Source organism: Emys orbicularis, chromosome 16 (genome assembly GCF_028017835.1).
Source record: "Emys orbicularis isolate rEmyOrb1 chromosome 16, rEmyOrb1.hap1, whole genome shotgun sequence".
NCBI lineage: Eukaryota > Metazoa > Chordata > Testudines > Emydidae > Emys > Emys orbicularis.
In genome coordinates this window covers 29782011-29798190 of record NC_088698.1, presented here as the reverse complement: position 1 = coordinate 29798190, position 16180 = coordinate 29782011, and the positions used below count along the sequence as shown (strand labels likewise).

At 43.1% G+C, this 16180-nt stretch overlaps 1 protein-coding gene across 4 annotated transcripts in view; it reads right to left on the bottom strand.

The window, feature by feature from the left end:
• Positions 1 to 5663: 5663 nt before the first annotated feature.
• Positions 5664 to 16180, bottom strand: part of ACACB (acetyl-CoA carboxylase beta) — a 57498-nt gene continuing 46981 nt past the window's right edge. For all 4 annotated transcript variants that reach the window (XM_065417782.1, XM_065417783.1, XM_065417784.1 and 1 more), the window contains 14 exons: positions 16008 to 16105; positions 15511 to 15631; positions 14865 to 14975; positions 14006 to 14149; positions 13516 to 13636; positions 13218 to 13314; positions 12725 to 12821; positions 12318 to 12453; positions 11531 to 11708; positions 9384 to 9496; positions 8510 to 8664; positions 7666 to 7836; positions 6073 to 6209; positions 5664 to 5790 (listed from right to left, as the gene is read on the bottom strand). In XM_065417782.1, the coding sequence (XP_065273854.1) occupies positions 5664 to 5790; positions 6073 to 6209; positions 7666 to 7836; positions 8510 to 8664; positions 9384 to 9496; positions 11531 to 11708; positions 12318 to 12453; positions 12725 to 12821; positions 13218 to 13314; positions 13516 to 13636; positions 14006 to 14149; positions 14865 to 14975; positions 15511 to 15631; positions 16008 to 16105 (1806 nt within the window). The remainder of the gene's footprint in view (positions 5791 to 6072; positions 6210 to 7665; positions 7837 to 8509; positions 8665 to 9383; positions 9497 to 11530; positions 11709 to 12317; positions 12454 to 12724; positions 12822 to 13217; positions 13315 to 13515; positions 13637 to 14005; positions 14150 to 14864; positions 14976 to 15510; positions 15632 to 16007; positions 16106 to 16180) is intronic.

Sequence of the window (16180 nt, the reverse complement as noted above, 5' to 3'; positions counted from 1 at the left end):
ATGCCAACACCTTTCTGATGCAACTGTCTTTAAATGTATTCTCTGGGGGGGGCGGGGTGGGAAGGAGGCTTCAAGCAAAATTTTTTTAAATCAAACCCACAATTTTTTTACCTAGGGCGTAATAAAAAAGGAGGGTGGGGGGGCTGACCACATGAAGGAGGTAGTAGGGCTGAATTATTAAACTGATCACTGGAGTGGAATTTTAGGAATGACACATTTATCTTAGGCTTAAAAAAAAAAAAAAAGATTAGGTTTGTTACAATAGTTCCTGTGTATTGTGCTTCTGTTGAGTCTTGTGCTAGGCAGTATTACTATTTGTAAATTTATTTATATTTATTGTTCTGAAGAGAAAAGAAATTATGTAAACTGAGCACTGTTCAATTTTTTTTTAAATGCAGCAACTCTTTATTTGCATGAACTAAATTATTCATAATCACAAATGCAACACCTTATTTTAAATCACTTTTGTAGTACTTCGGTTTCATTTTGAAAGCTGAATTTAAACAAGCACTTTTGATACTGTGAAACACCTTTAAAAAAAAGTCAGACCAAATATTTTTTTTACTGTACAGTACCAATTCATAATTGTCTTTTTTCCTAATTAATCTAAGCAAAATTGATTCTTACCATGCATTTTTTTGGTAAACTTTTGAAAACTAATATGTATTTGGTAACATTTAAAAATTGGATTTGAAGAAACAGTTCAAACGACGAGTGATGTAAAGCAAATTGTAAGAATTACACTTAAATGTAGTGTTTAGGTTTTTGTACCTCTGTGACATTGAAGTAATATTTATTATTATTTTTTTTTTGCTTATCACTGTGCCTCGATAACAATTTTACACTTCCTTATAATTGTACCAACTTAGATTCAGATGAAACTCTTCCCTACACTAAATTATGACTAAGAATGTTTTGAAGCAGAAAAAGGCCCCACTAATTTTTCAGTACACAGATTTAAACAAGAAAAAAAAATAAAACAGTCAGCCTTTGCTAAATTCTATATACTGATACTCTGGGAAGATGAAGAATGCAGGATCTTATCCCACTGCAATGTCCAGTGGTACTTTCTTGTTGAAAATCAACATTGTGAAAATGAGATGTGATAATGTCTTATGCGTATATATCTTTTCAAATATGCACATAAGTAATAACCTCTTCTAAAGTGGCATGATGCTCCATGTCATAATTTATTGTTTAAATCAAGTCCCATTGAGAAAACAAAATAATGTGGACATTGATCATTTGATGTAAGTGGTATCATTTAAGATGTTTTAATTTTTTAATAAATATTTCTTAGTGCTAACCCTGGGTTATTCTAGATGGACTGTGTTAAAATTAGTCTGGTGTATATAAAGCCACGTTCAAAGGGTACTTTGCAGCTAAGTGTTAAAAAGCAACGGCCTGGAAATTGCTATCTGAATATTACCTGGTGGAAAATGGTTTTATCTGATTTAATAATGCAGTAAGCTCAGAAAATGTTGATCCTAGATATACTGTCTAAGTTTGCTGCAAATGACTAGAAACTTCTCTTGAACATGAGACTGTACTTTATCTAAAGAGCCCACCACTATAGGAAAACAGTCGTGTCCCTCATTTCTACTATCCACACAAATTAAAACAGTTTACTTCTATACAGTACCTTTCATCAAACGTCAAACATAATACTACGCCTTGAAACCCACCATGACATCCATTGGAATCACTCCCATTTTACAGCTCGGAAGAGAGGGGCACAGAGAGTGGAGTGGCTCGTTCTAGGTCATTCAGCAAGCCATTTTTGCAGAGCCAGGAACAGAATCCAGGAGTCCTGGCTCCTAGTCGCTTGCTCTCTTCAGATGGGGGGGGGGGGTTACAAAACAGGCTAACAGTTGAACCTATTTAGAATTTTCCTGAAATAGAAATAGATGTAAATATGTTGCTTTTTCCTCCTCTCCTCCTTGCCCCCCAGTTCAAACCTCCCTTGAGAATAACATTTTTTAAAGGCGTATCATGTACTTTCCTCCACAACCCACTTGCTGTGGAGAATCTTTGCATCTAAATTCACCTGCAGCCACTGAAGTTTGTGTAGTTCCTCTTCTCACAAAAGAAGTCCCGCAATCCATTGTGTATGAAAACAGATTTTGAAAAGATGAGCTGTTGAAATCAGGTTAAATTGGAAGGGGCTGAACGTTACCACCTCTGGACCACTCTTCGGAGGCCTGTGTGAAAGTCACTGCCTCATCCCCCTCCTCAAGTGTCACTGGCTGCCCGACATTCCAGCAAAATGGCTCCTGAGACCACGATGGAACTGGGTTCACATTCCTGAAAAGCCATTCAGGCTCCAACCTCAGCTACCTCTTCACCTCCCTGTGCCTCAGCCAATCCACCTGGAAGAGATAGGTGACATCAGAACTTCTCTGCAAATCAGATGCTGTATCTAACAGGTGCCCCAGGGTTAGTAAGTGACAAGGAAGGTTTTGGATTGGGGCAGGGGGTGGGGGAAAACAGTGTTTATGTTTAATTGCTACAGAGCATCACACAGACCACTGTTGCCACGTTACTTACCCAAGGTCTGGTCACCACATAGTCTTTTCTCCAGATGGTTCATCAGAGGACACTAGCTGAGCGTCACTCTGGTGTTTTCTGCAGCAGTTTTAACAGCAGCAAGTTTTCTATCCAGTAAAGGGCCTATGCACCCTATATTTCCCTACAAGTCTTTTCAAACATACTCCTACTATCTAGTGCCGGTGCTATAGTTAGGCCTCTTGCTCTCCAGGCACTGAAATCAAAGAGAGTTTAACCTGAGTAAGGACTGCGGGTTTAGCCCTAAATGAATGCTGCAAACAAGCATACACAGGGTTTCATAATTCTGCCTCAATTACACATGCTTCCCCTACACTGAGAGTTACATTTAAACAAAATTTCAGAAGCTGACAACTAAGCCAAGGAAAGCCATTAAGTTCAGCCTGACGCTTGAAACGTTGATCGCATCCCAAGCGCTAAGCCTGTACAAGTACCAGCTACACAACTCAGCAGCTCTGTACGGAACACCAGTGCAATGTTAGTTACAGGGAAAATACAATGGAGCTAAACTCCCATGTTTCAGTGCGAGTTGGGCATCCAACTCCTTTAAACATCTTTGAAAATCCCAGACATACAGTATTTCATACAAATCGTATTCAGTTTTCATTAAGAGACAGAGGGTTGCTGAGGGTAACTCGCCAAGCTGCCACAATAAAGTATTCCCCAGTGTGCACAGTAACATGTGCTATTGGCTTTCACTGGTTTTAAATAGGCTTTGACATTGCATTGGTGGTGATGGAACAGAGTTCATCCCTAAATTGAGTGCAGTGGAGGGCGTTCCATCATGCACGGGGTTTGCAAATATTCATGTTTTAAGAGATTTTATTTTGTAAGATTACTGGAACTATAGCTAGTTTAATAGCAGAAGTCTTCTCATAGGTTACGTACAGAGTAATCTAAAAGAATCATTTACTCTATGGTCTCCCCCCACCCAAGCTATCCCAGAATGCCCTTTTTCCGATCAAAAACAAGTGTTGCAGTGCAGGCCCCAGGCCATGCATCATCAAATGAAGTTCCTGCAAAATCCCCAATCCACCCAGGTAGAAAAGGGGAAAAAAGACACACACACACACACACACACACACCCTGATACATGACTGAGGCAACTTGGCAGAAGCATCCTTGCTTCCCTACCCCACTCTAACACAACCGGGTTAGAAAGAACCACAACCGGGCATTTCCACACTGTAACGGCAGGAGCTGGAAACCGTAAAGCTAACCAACTTGGCACAGCTCTCTCGTGGCAGAGCAGGGGCTTGTGTATGAACACATTGCTCCAGGAAAGCGAGTTCCATGTCACTTGCTGGCAGGTGTTTCTGCTCTGCGCATTTAATGCAATGAGAGGATACAGGTCATAGAACCTCTGCATTTAGTATAAAGGCAAAGAAACAGAAGTCAGAATCCTCCCTGAAAAATGTCGTCATTTTATTTGGAGCAGTTGGGCTGGATTTCCCAATTCTCCTTCCATACAGTGAGTTTTGTTAACAACACATCCTCCTCTCTCTGACAAAACTCGATCAGCTGTAACACCTTTCAAATCAGGGAACTTTTAAAGTCTCTCCTGCTGCCCTCCTCTCAATAAAATACACAATACATTCTTTTTGGAAAAACCTCACCACTGGCATTGCATGTAGTAAGTTGTTTCATCACATTCCCTAGCCCACTGTGTGCACAGCTGTCCTGTGCGTCTCTTTGGTTTTGTCAATATTTGGTTTAAAATCAACTGACGGGATCTGTAACATTGCCAAATAATGGCTTTAACACTGTATTTAAACCAGGTAACCTATTCTATTCCCATAAGGCCATATCTAAGAGCCGTAAAGCTGTATCTTATTCTTATGATTAAAGATTACAGTGAGACATGGTACATGTATTGTCATGAGGTTATGCAACCCAGGACAGTCGAAGGATATATGTGACCTGAGGATTTATTTTTAAAATGGCAAAAGGGTGGATCACCACTATTATGCAGTTACATTAGGCAAATGGATTTGTTACCCGCCATGCTACCACAATAGAACAAGGCACAGTAAGATCTAAATCATTGCTTTTACTAAACTAAATAGTTTGAAGTGTGTGATATGTTACCTTAATTCATGAGGTCAGGTTAACCACTGACAAGATCAGGTCCACATGTGCTTTCCCGCCCCACTCCAAATAGAGTGTACATGGGTGGGTGGGGAAGCAGGTGCAGACACTGGAATAATTCCAAGGAATTCCAATATGAAATGGAAGGGGACACCAATTAAAGAAGAGATGGAAAATTCAACTGCCCCTTTTCATTCCCTTGTTAGAACTGGGGCTGTTTAACAAATCCTGCACTGACAACTGTGTTAACAGCTGCAAACTTGGTGTCCTGACCACAAATAAAATGAAGGACAGGTTGAAATGTATGGCTCTGTCGAAACCTTCCCTGGAATCCCTGACCATGCTCCAAGAATTATTTCATAATCACCTCTACTAAACACTGCCATAGCAGGGGAATGAAGAGGCTCTCCAATGGTTTTCTAGTGGTTAGTGTGAATGTTTTTCCAAAACACAGTTTTCTCTTGTTCATTAAAAATAACAACATTTTCTTATTATGCTGGCAGATGTTTGGCAACAACAAACATTAGTACAAAAATATTTCTCTTTCCGGCTATTATACAGAGTTTGATTTCTACTCCCAGCTCCATTCATTCTAATGAAATGTATCTCAACATTTTACTGGGTTTACAATAAAAAAATAAACGATTTTAAATTCAGTTATAAAATGACCACGGGGCCCATCCCTACCGGCTTTGTTCTGGAGACAAGGCTCCTGAGGTCAATTTGGGTTGAATTTAAATCCCACAAAAATGCCACTGTAATGGATTTGCTTTTTTAATTGTCCCCACAAATCCAGGATGAACACGGTGTTCACAGAAAAGCTATTTTTATGGTTGAAAATGCAACAATGGCATCATTTATTGAGAGACTTCAGTAGAGTCTAAGGCTTCAACACTAGGGTCGAATACACGCAGGCAAGAAGACATCTGGTCTCAAAAGGAGTGGTTTCTCTCTGTGCGCTTCCTTGTCTATAGTGATTGTTCCTGGCACCCCCACTTGCGGCCTCTCTGTCAAGAAGGGGGCGGGTTATCCATGGTAGATAAGAGACGAGCGATCTGGGTCCTCTGTGCACGGGTGATGTGCTGAGTCATGTGAATCATGCAGTCCAGGGCCACCTCTGGGTTTGCTTGAACCAAGCTACAGTGGACACAAGAAGGGAAGGAGAAGGGTGGCATCATTTAATTACTGGCAGAGAGCTGGGCATTGTACATGACACACAGAAACACAGCTTCTGCTCTAAAGCTCTTATAATCTAAGCAAGAACCATCCAGTGCCTCCTACACACTATACTCAAACTGTGGTGAAATCATCTATTGTGGCCATTTATACCCAGGAGTATTAAACATACTACTCAGTTACTTTTAACCAAGCAACACCCAACTTCCTCCAGTAAGAGGCCGGAGCACTCCATGTACTCACGTCCGGATACGTCTGAGGGCGTAATCCCGTTTCAGATATTTGATGTTTTCTCGAATGGCTGATCGGGAACCCTCCTCTTCTTGCAAGTGTTTCTCCAGCCATTCCACCACCGCCTGGTTATTGTCCCAGAGATAGCCCTAGAGAAAACAACAAGAGCATCTTCGCATACTCCTGGGAGAGGTGGGTCCTACAAAGTCATCCAATCCATCTTCTTTCCAGTGCAGGGTTACTCCTGATTGTACTGTCAAATCCAGTTTTAGACTATCCCAGGACATACAGCCTTCCTTGGGACACTATTCCTCATACCAACAGATCTTACCCTCACATATCTTTTAAGGCCCGCGCAGGTCCTGAAAGCTGAAGCAGTTATGCAAACAATGTGATGCCTTAATTTGCATAGCAGGTGACTATGCAATGCATCATTTGCATAATTCTATTCCCTCTCCCAAAGATTTCCGTCTCACTTCCCCTCTCTCTGCCTCTTCCCCCAGCATTACTGTTCTGTCAGGTTTCTTCCTCCCATTTAATATCCCCCCCCAGACATCTGGGCTAGTTCCCCTCTTCCCCCCCCAGATGTATTGGTTTGCAGTTTTTCAGTTGATTCTTGGTTTCTTATTAATTTATTTTCCCACTTTTCCTATTCTCTTTCGATGGTTCTGTAACCCCCTCACCTCCCATCCTTACTGGTATTTGCAACTCCTCTCTTCTCAGTGTATTTCATGCTCCACATTCCCTCTTCCTGATCATTAAGAAAGATGTTAAATAAAACCTGAGCTAAACAGAGATCCCAAAAGTACATCACTAGACCCCTCCCTCAACTCCGCATGACAGTGTTCATAGCTAAGGCCAAGCAAAGTCAATTGGTGGAGTAAAACTTCACGAGGTTGTAATCAATTGCTTTACTCAAAACTGAATATCCTTGAATCTTACATCGAATGTATCTCACGTTCCCTTCACCTACTAATTCCATCATTTCATCAAGCACTTCAGTTTGTTTAGTGAAACTTATTCTGAAACTCATGTAGTTTACTGCTTAGGGTTCTGTCTTTCCCTAGATGGTTAGTGGTTCTATTTCTCTTAGTATTGGTTCTATTATTTTACAAGGGACAGAAATCAGACTTGCAGGGTAGTAACAGCCACGATTGTCAATTAACTTAAAGTTCATAAGTCATGACTTAGAGAATTTTTATTTAAAGATAAATAAAAAAAATACAACAAAGAAGCTTGAAAGCACCGGCATGCAATCTCTTCTTTCTCCACTGAGAGACGCTGCTTCAAGATAAAGAGATCAACCATGGGACTTCTTTTTTTGCGCCATTTTGTTTAAGTTTGATGATCACTTGCATCCAGTGTAGGTCACCTGATCTGAAGAACCATGCTTGGATTTCAGTGGCCATTCACCATGGCAGGAACGTTACTCAAGCTATGGAACAGTAACTCTGATCACGTTTCAGCCAAACTCAGGAAGTCAACTGAGCGTGTGCACGTGTGGGGAAGCACGGCAGGCTGTCGTTGGACAGTACTGGAGACACTGAGAAAACAGACTGCAAATCAGTAACATGAGAAGCTGAAATAGCCAAGATGAAGAGATACCTTCACAGCTCCTTCCGTCTCCACGAACCAGCGGCGCAGCATGGACTGGATGTGAATGTTGCTGAGCTCACTGTCCGCATTCAGAATCTCCGTTTTCACCACCTCCTCCAAAAGGAGGCGCCGCAGACGCCAATATAAGAACGTACGGGCGTTCTTCCACTCAAGGATATCCTGGGGTGACGGAGGGAAGAGAGTTCAAAATTTAGGCTTGTACAGGAAATGCTTTGGGGATGGAGGAGATGAGGAAATAGCTGAAGTTCAGGATACTGGTACACTCTATTTGTCTGGACAAAATATTTGGGATGGGCAGGGTGTATCCTTGCAATCTGCATCTCCAGAGAGATTCCCCATTGTGACTTCCCCCTGCTTACAGAGATGCTGCCCTTCTGAAAAGTAGCATCGGAATCAGAGGTATAACCTCTGCTGTTCAAACTCTGCAGGGACAGCAAGACTCTCTCCAGCAGCACAATGCAACGCCGATCAGAATTCCTTTCCACACAGCACAGCGCTCTAACGGAGCCCGACACTGGAGCCAATGGGGTTCTAGGTGGGTGCTGCGGGGTTCACTCCTACATTAGGAGTTGCGGAGACTGGGGCCTCAGAAATACCAAGTCAGAAGCATTGGTGCTGTCATGTCACGCAGCAGCAATCTACTTCCGTGCTCCTGCCCATCCGTGACAGGACAGGGTCTCACCCACATCAGCCCTGGCGCTGCCCTCTACAGTAATGAGATTTTTTTCTTTAAAATGCCTTGACCATGTTTTCTAACGGTGAATCATCGGGGTTGTTACATTTCCCCAGTATCAGCACAATAAAAGCTGAAAGCAAAGCGCTGTCGCTTAACTGCAATAACGCCCTTCTCGTGCATTCTTCCTGGCGTGTCGTGAAGGTCAGCAAACTGCACTGCCACCTGGTGGAAGATGGGTAACAGGAGCTCTTCCCGAGCCTTCAGCTGCTTCTCCAGTTCTCTGTGATCCTCTTCTAGGAGTTCTGGGGTACCTGTTTTCCAGGAAACAAAGCAGCTGTCAGTCTGGATTTGAGTTCAGTTACCTGCAAGCCAGGCTGTAAGAGAGCAGCAAATTTTAAACTAAGAACAACCAAGAAAGGGTTAAAAATTCTCCTTAAAAATAAATAAATAAATAAATAAATAAATAAATAAATAAAACACCGAAAACCCATGGACTTAACTACTGTACTAGTGACTTTAAATGGGAGTTTGTAGTTTATACACTGACACAAATGTGCATGGCACTCTATAGAAAAATAAGGCACTGTCTCTGTCCCAAGGAGTTTCCAAGCTAAAGCTATGCCTAAACAGACTGTGTGAGTGCTTGTGTTTTACATACAGCATCTTTATAGTTTCCTAAGGTCTTAGAAACAAAAAGTAACTTAGAAGAAATAACATTTGTAGAGCTGATGATTGTTCTCCGAGGGCACGTGTGAATGGTGTGAAGAACAGATAGACAAGGCACTATGGACATCACAACCCCTTAGATTATTATTAATTTATATTCAAATAGTACGGAGTGGCCCCAATCAGGTCAGGCACTGTCCAGGATTCACTGTTAAAAGAAACCTCCACTGGCACCTAAACAGGATTTCCCAGATGGTCACTGCAGCACCACTATTTACCCATCTCCAGAGTTCATGCCTCATGCTTTAAGCTAGCAACGTAAACTGGAACAAAAGGGAAAGGGGGAAACAAATTCTCTTCTTACCCAGCTGTTCAACAAGTCTGGCATAGACTGAATCAATTCTTCTCATGGTCTTTATCAAATCCTTCCTCCTGAATTTAATTTCCACTGTTCCTTCAGCTTCTAAAATGCCTCCCCTAGAAAGAACGGAGGTTTTGTGATGCCAAGTTTGGTACAGTGGAGAGGTCTGTATGGGGAAAATACATTCTGGGAAGACTTTCCAGTTTTATATTATTTTCTGCAGAAATTTTGTTCTTATTGTTACAGTACAGAGGGTGTTTAAATTTGAGGATTAAGAGCAGGGACGTAGGAAATCTGCAAGGGTTTCCCTTCCCAAATCTGAGATTTCTGCAGCTTTCTCTTTCTAGCATTTTCTACTATTTGCCCCTATGGTCAGTAGTTATCACCAAGTATTCACGAAGACAAAAGGAGGGCCATTAAAATAAGAAGTTTATTTAGCCCAGCAATGTATATTGTTGGAGGACCAGTTATGTAGAATATCCAGCAAATTGTGCTGTGAGAGCCCAACAATTTTTAGCTGTTGGCTCATGAGTTTGGCAGGTTAACAAATCTCATAATGAGACCGCTGCAAATGAGTCTATGAACTCATAAAGGGGATCACATAACGGGTTTGTATTTTGCCTGCAACGTGCCTCACATTTTTGGGTGTTCTGTATGTATTATTTCTAATAATAATGCAGGTTCTCTCCTAGTACTTGAAAGATCTCAGCAGATCACCAGTTACAGAGTTGTAGTTGTATAACTTTAAACAGGACACTGGTTAGGTATTGTTCAGACTTTTTGCAACAATTGCATTCACGATGACTGCCCTGCTTGAAAGTCAGGCAGAAATGTGGGTGAGGTGATATCTTCTATTGGACCAACTTCTGTTGGTGAGAGAGACAAGCTTTTGAGCCACACCGAGCTCTTCTTCAGGGCTGGTTCATTTGGTCCAATAAACACCTTGTCTCTTTAATATCCTGGGACCGTCATGGCTACAGCTACACTGCATAAAGCAGAAATGTGTTTTTTCCCAAGTGTAGTTTAGTTTTCTCTTCCACCCGTGGGCTGTTGGGAAGGATTTATCAGTGAAGAGAACACCATTCAAAGGCCCCCAGGCAAGTGGCACGGAGAATACACACACTTTACAAGCACAGGAAAAGGAAGGTCACATTTTCATAGACTCACAGATTCCAAGGCCAGAAGGGACCATTGCAATCATCTAGTCTGACCTCCTGCGTAGCACGGGCCAGAGACCTTCCCCCAAATAATTCCTAAAGTAGAGCTTTTAGAAAAACACCTGGTGATGATTTAAAAATAGTCAGGATTGGAAAATCCACCATGATCCTTGGTAAAATTGTACCAATGGTTAATTACCCTCACTGTTAAAAATGTACCCCTTATTTCCAGCCTGAATTTGTCTAACTTCAACTTCCAGCCATTGGATCATGTTATACCTTTCTCTGCTAGATGGAAGAGCCCATTATTAAATATCTGTTCCCCATGTAGGTACTTATAGTCTGTGATCATGTCACCCCTTAACCTTCTCTTTGTTAAGCTGAATAGATTGAGCTCCTATCACTCTAAGGCATGTTTTCTAATCCTTTAATAATTATTGTTGGTCTTAGAATCCTCTCCAGTTTATCAACATCCTTCTTGAAGTGTGGACTCCAGAACTGGACACAGGATTCCAACCGTGGTCACACCAGTGCCAAATACAGAGGTCAAATAACCTCTCTGCTCCTTCTCAAGATTCCCGTTTATGCATCCCATGATCACATTAGCCCTCTTGGCCACAGCATTGCACTAGAAGCTCATGCTCATTTGATTATCTACCACAACCCCCACATTTTTTCAGTCACTGCTTCCCAGGATCGAGTGCCCCATCCTGTAAGTAGGAGCTACATTCTTTATTCCTAGAGGTGTACATTCACATTTAGCTCAGCTGTATTAAAATACATGTTGTTTGCATGATCCCTGTTTACTAAGCAATCTAGATGGCTCTGACTGTTTTGGGCTCATCATCCTTGTCCAACCCTTAAAAAAATATTGAGAGACTGACTAGAAACTTAAGCCAAAGGCTATGGAAAAATACCTAGAACAGTAGAGAGTTACAAGGAAAGTACCAGAACAGGAGACTCCAAAAAAACCCTGAGAAAGATATTACCTACCTGCTCTCCTTGTCTGCATAAAGCTCCATGTACACAGGGTTGATTGTTGGATCAATTACTACCCAGGACCCTCCTCTTAGCTCAGCATGTGGGGGGATGTAGACAAGAACTGGCTGTTTAAACTGCCTGAGGCTATCGACAATGTACGCACCGAACTTCAGCACCTGATCGTACATGTCTGAAAACCAAGACCTTTATGTTATCAATCATTTCTGGTAATGCCTCCTGCTCTGTAGAGCTACAGAGACAAGCTGTGGGTTGGGTGACACATGCCAGGGAGAAGCGCCAGGTTTAATACTTCACTCCCTATCCCTTCTCTGGACCCCTTCACTTACCTCTACTCTAAAGTGCCCGTCTCTTCCAGGTGCCACCCTGCAGCCATCCCAGCTGAGGATGCCCAGCAGTTTGATTCTATAAAACCTGCTAGATTTCTTACTTAAGCAACCCAAAGCACTTCCCTCCCTGACAGAGACTGAGCAGGCTGCCTCCACAGTAAAAAATAAACCAAACAAAAGACACCCCAACCTGCAATGTGACACTAATGCAGCCCTCCCGTCCCCCAGCCATCAGCCCCTGCAGCAGCAGCCGTGCAGGAGAGCTACGCAGGAGGCGAATCTCAGAACAGCATCACACAGTCAGCATGCTCTCGGGGAAACAGCACTCCTAGAAATAGCAGCAATAAAGGGACATGCTGAGCTTGCTCAGGATCCCCATACTCCACGGAGGGCCACGTGGGATCACAACCCGGCTCTCCTCCCTGACTCCTGTTCAGCGAAGAGCGAATCACCTTTCATGCCACCGGAGAATCCCCTCCAGTTTGCAAAGATCAAGAGAGGGAGCCGCTCTCGGTCGAAGTCCCTTATAGCCTGGGCAGTTTTAAAAGCTGAATCTGGGAACCACACCTGCCCAGCCTGCTGGACTATCTGAAAGAGAGCGAGCAGGAGTGTTCAGTTCGGATTAGATCCCTCTTGGCAAACGAGGCTGGTAGGTCGACAAAGTACGGTAGTTGGAAGGTTTAAAACCAATGAAGGGACTCAGGGTAGTTGATTCCACCAGCCTGAAAGACGAGGAAGAATGGAGAAGCCAGAAATCCATACAAAAGGGTCATCCAGAGCAGGATTTTCTTCTAGCTTTACGATACAAAGCATTGCCACTGTACATACATTCACACTCCCCAATGGTTACCCAACATACCTTTGCTTCAGAATCCAGGTTTGCAGGGTCAGCTGGTATAACCATCTCCACAGTCCGGGTCTCCACCCCTACCACACCGATGGGGATCCCTCCCAATCTGCAGAGAGCCAGGGACCAGGTCAGTTTCTAAAGCAGAGATGAATTTTCACTTCTATCTAGCGGACAAGTTCAACTGGTCTCAAAGCAAGTCCAGGGGGCTTGCTTTCCCCACTGCTCAATAGAGCAACGTAGGGGGGACACCACAAAACCCGTTCCCAGGAAGGCCTGTCCCCCAGGAGGGGATGATGCAGCCCAAAGTTAATTAAAGCACTGCTTTGCTGAACGTCCGCTACCTTTTATACAGATAGTTTAGTGCCTACTCCTGCCTGATTTACCACTCAGACAGGAGCACAGACTTCAGTGGGAATCGGGATTCTGCACGTCCAGGCAGGAAATGGCTCTTAGTGTACATTGTTAACAGCTGGTTTAGGGAAGAGCCGCGCTTTGTTGTTACCTTGCTCTGCCAACTACAACTGTCTGTGCCCAGGGCTGCATGATCTCCATGAAAGTGCCATGATCAAAGAAGCCGCTCTGCCAGGTTCCCTTAACAACTGTGCAATGAAACAGAGCGTGTAACTGTAAGGTTATTTTGCTGACCAGTTCACAATAAACTCCCAGCGCACATTATATCAAACAGCAGTAAAATTCTGCGTACACAGGACTGGGAGGATTTTACAGCAACAAATACACGTAGGATAGGGAGACAGAATGGAGTTTTTGCAGAAAGTCTAGGTTAGAACACCCTTACTTACTTGGATGTGGTCTTCCAGCCAGCATCCATCTGGGATCGTAGGGGGCTTTGGAAGGGACAAAATCAATTTCTCGTTCAATGGGGTCACTTGTAGCAGTAACAGGCACTGGGCTACGATTGTCCTATAAGAAGAAAAATCTCTAACCCAGTTTTACCAAACAGCACTACAAAAATCTGCTGGACAATGTTCGTTCCCACTCTACCCTTTACCCTACTGAAATGCTACTTAGGCTGTTACAGAAATAGCATTAATCCAGACTAATTCCCTTACGTATAATTATTCTTCCTTACGGACAATATTTCACATTACTTTCTACGATGCTTCTAGTGCATTAGATGGTGGCACAAACACCTTCAAAACAGCAACTACAGAAGTAATTTCCGCACATAGAATGGATTATAAAAAGCTGTTGGGTGTTTGTGTTAAACAAGGCATTGCATTAAATAAAATGTCACAGCCAACACATTGCTGTCCTGTCGGAGCTACTCACCTTTGGCATATACGAAAGCCACTGTAAGATGGTATAGACGCCCTCAAAGTCGTCTGGGACAGTCACATGGGAAACACCATTATGATGCATGATCTGCACGCCTCCGAGCTGGTTATTGGATGTGTAGACCTCACGCCCCAGGACCTAGTTAAAGTTACAAATAGAAAAGATTATCACCCCTAGAGTAAAGTAGCTGTAGACCTTATGCACACACAAACTTGTGCCTGTTTAGTTAAAACCAGTGCAAACCTGTGTGTAGACACGGTAATTTTAAGTGGCTTATTTTAATTTAATTTAAACCTATTCTTGACTGACTTAAGCTAAATTTTGGTTTTGTAAAGTAGGAGTGTCCACACTGCCTTTTGCATTGGTCTAACTAAATGGGTTTAAAAAAAATCTCTTCTTAAATTAAGCCGGCGTAACTCTGCATGCAGACAAGTTCATACACCTGCCGCACTGAACTAGCTGACTGAGCAAGGCACTCTGAATGCCAGCTCTGCCAATGACTTGCTCTGTGACCTTAACAAATCTCTCAACCTTTCTGTCTCAGGAAACACAGGGGAGAGGTGTATGCATTAATGTTTAATTTAATTAATTCAAATGCTGTGAATCACTTGTAATTCCCTTACTGATCTCTTGTACACATATTCCATGAATAACTCATCTGGTTTAAACACCTATCACATCCAGAGTACTGTGGAGTTTTTCTGTGTGAAATACTTAGTATCCATTATGGAATTTAGCAGGTGGGAGACAGCGAATGTCTCTGGTTGCTACAACGAAGAGTGATAAATCAGCACAGGAAAGGACAATTTTCAGGGGAAAATAAAATGATGGGTGGAACTAAACTCCTCGTTACCTTATTTAAAGCACTAGCCCCAGTGAGGATGATGTGGGAATTCTCCACCTGTATCACTCGCTGCCCTAGCCTCACCAGGTAAGCGCCAATTCCAATGGCACGACATGTCACCTAAGAGATGCAGACAAGGAAGACAAAAATTACTGAGGAAAAAGGGCTACATAATCATGAGGAAGAATCAACAGAACTCTACATTCTTTTGTACCAACCTAGAAGATAGGTAATGAAACGGCTGCTGCTAGTCTGTTTCATCTAAATGATACACCATTACCACAATCGAAGTTACTGAATGAAGACTGAACTCTGGCACTGTATATAATACCCTTCCTGTTTCACTCTGGTTTCAGGTGGCCAGCGGATAATGGCTAGTTCTGCTCAATATGCGGTTGAATGTAGTACACCACTGGCGTTTTAGACCAGAAAATAAATTCTAAGCACTTCACAGCTTTAGCACACTTCATCTGAACACCAATAGCTAAGCTGGTTCATGGGGATTTCATAAATATTTGGCTCCACTTCACATGGCCAATCCTGAGCAGTCTCATCCCGTGTGGCTTTAGAAGCAAATGCCACAGGCACCTCATGTGCTGGATAAGAGTGAAGGAGAATGGCTCATACAATCAGCTAATGATTCCAAAAGCCTTACCATGCTAATGGTCACAATTTCATCATAAGCAATGGAGGACTCCCCAGCAATGGCACCAGATGCTCTCAGGTTCTCCACACCGAACCCTTCATCTTTACCGATGATATCAGTTAGGACATACCTGTGGGGAAGCGGAAGAGACAATACAGAGCCAGAGAAGACAACAGAACGGGCTCATTTTCACAAGGTGCAAGGTAAGGCCTGGGACCCAGGCACAGGAGACACCATGTGACCTAGGGTGAGGCCCTTTGCCTCTCCAAGCTGCAGTTTCTTCATCTGCAAAAGGGGACGATACTTTCACTGTCTCACAGGGGTGCGATGGGGATAAATCTAAATACCTGACAAGTCCAAGACACTGGGTACATGCTCGGGGCAGCTAGCTCCGTGTACCGTGGTGGCGGGTTCAGTGTGCTGGCTCCATCAGAGGTCAGCGGGGAACTTACACCTCCAGCTCGCAGTGTAGACGTACGCAGGGACTTGAATAAAAACCCACTCACCTGGACTCTCCTCCTTCCTCTACATGCTCACAGTGCACGGAGTTCACAGAGCTGATCCTCGTGTAATCCTGTGGCGTCAGGTACAGGTACTTGAACCCCTTCCAATAAAGCGGGAAAGAATTAGCTGAAGAAGCTGCCTGCATAGCCATTAAATACACGATTTCCAACAGGCG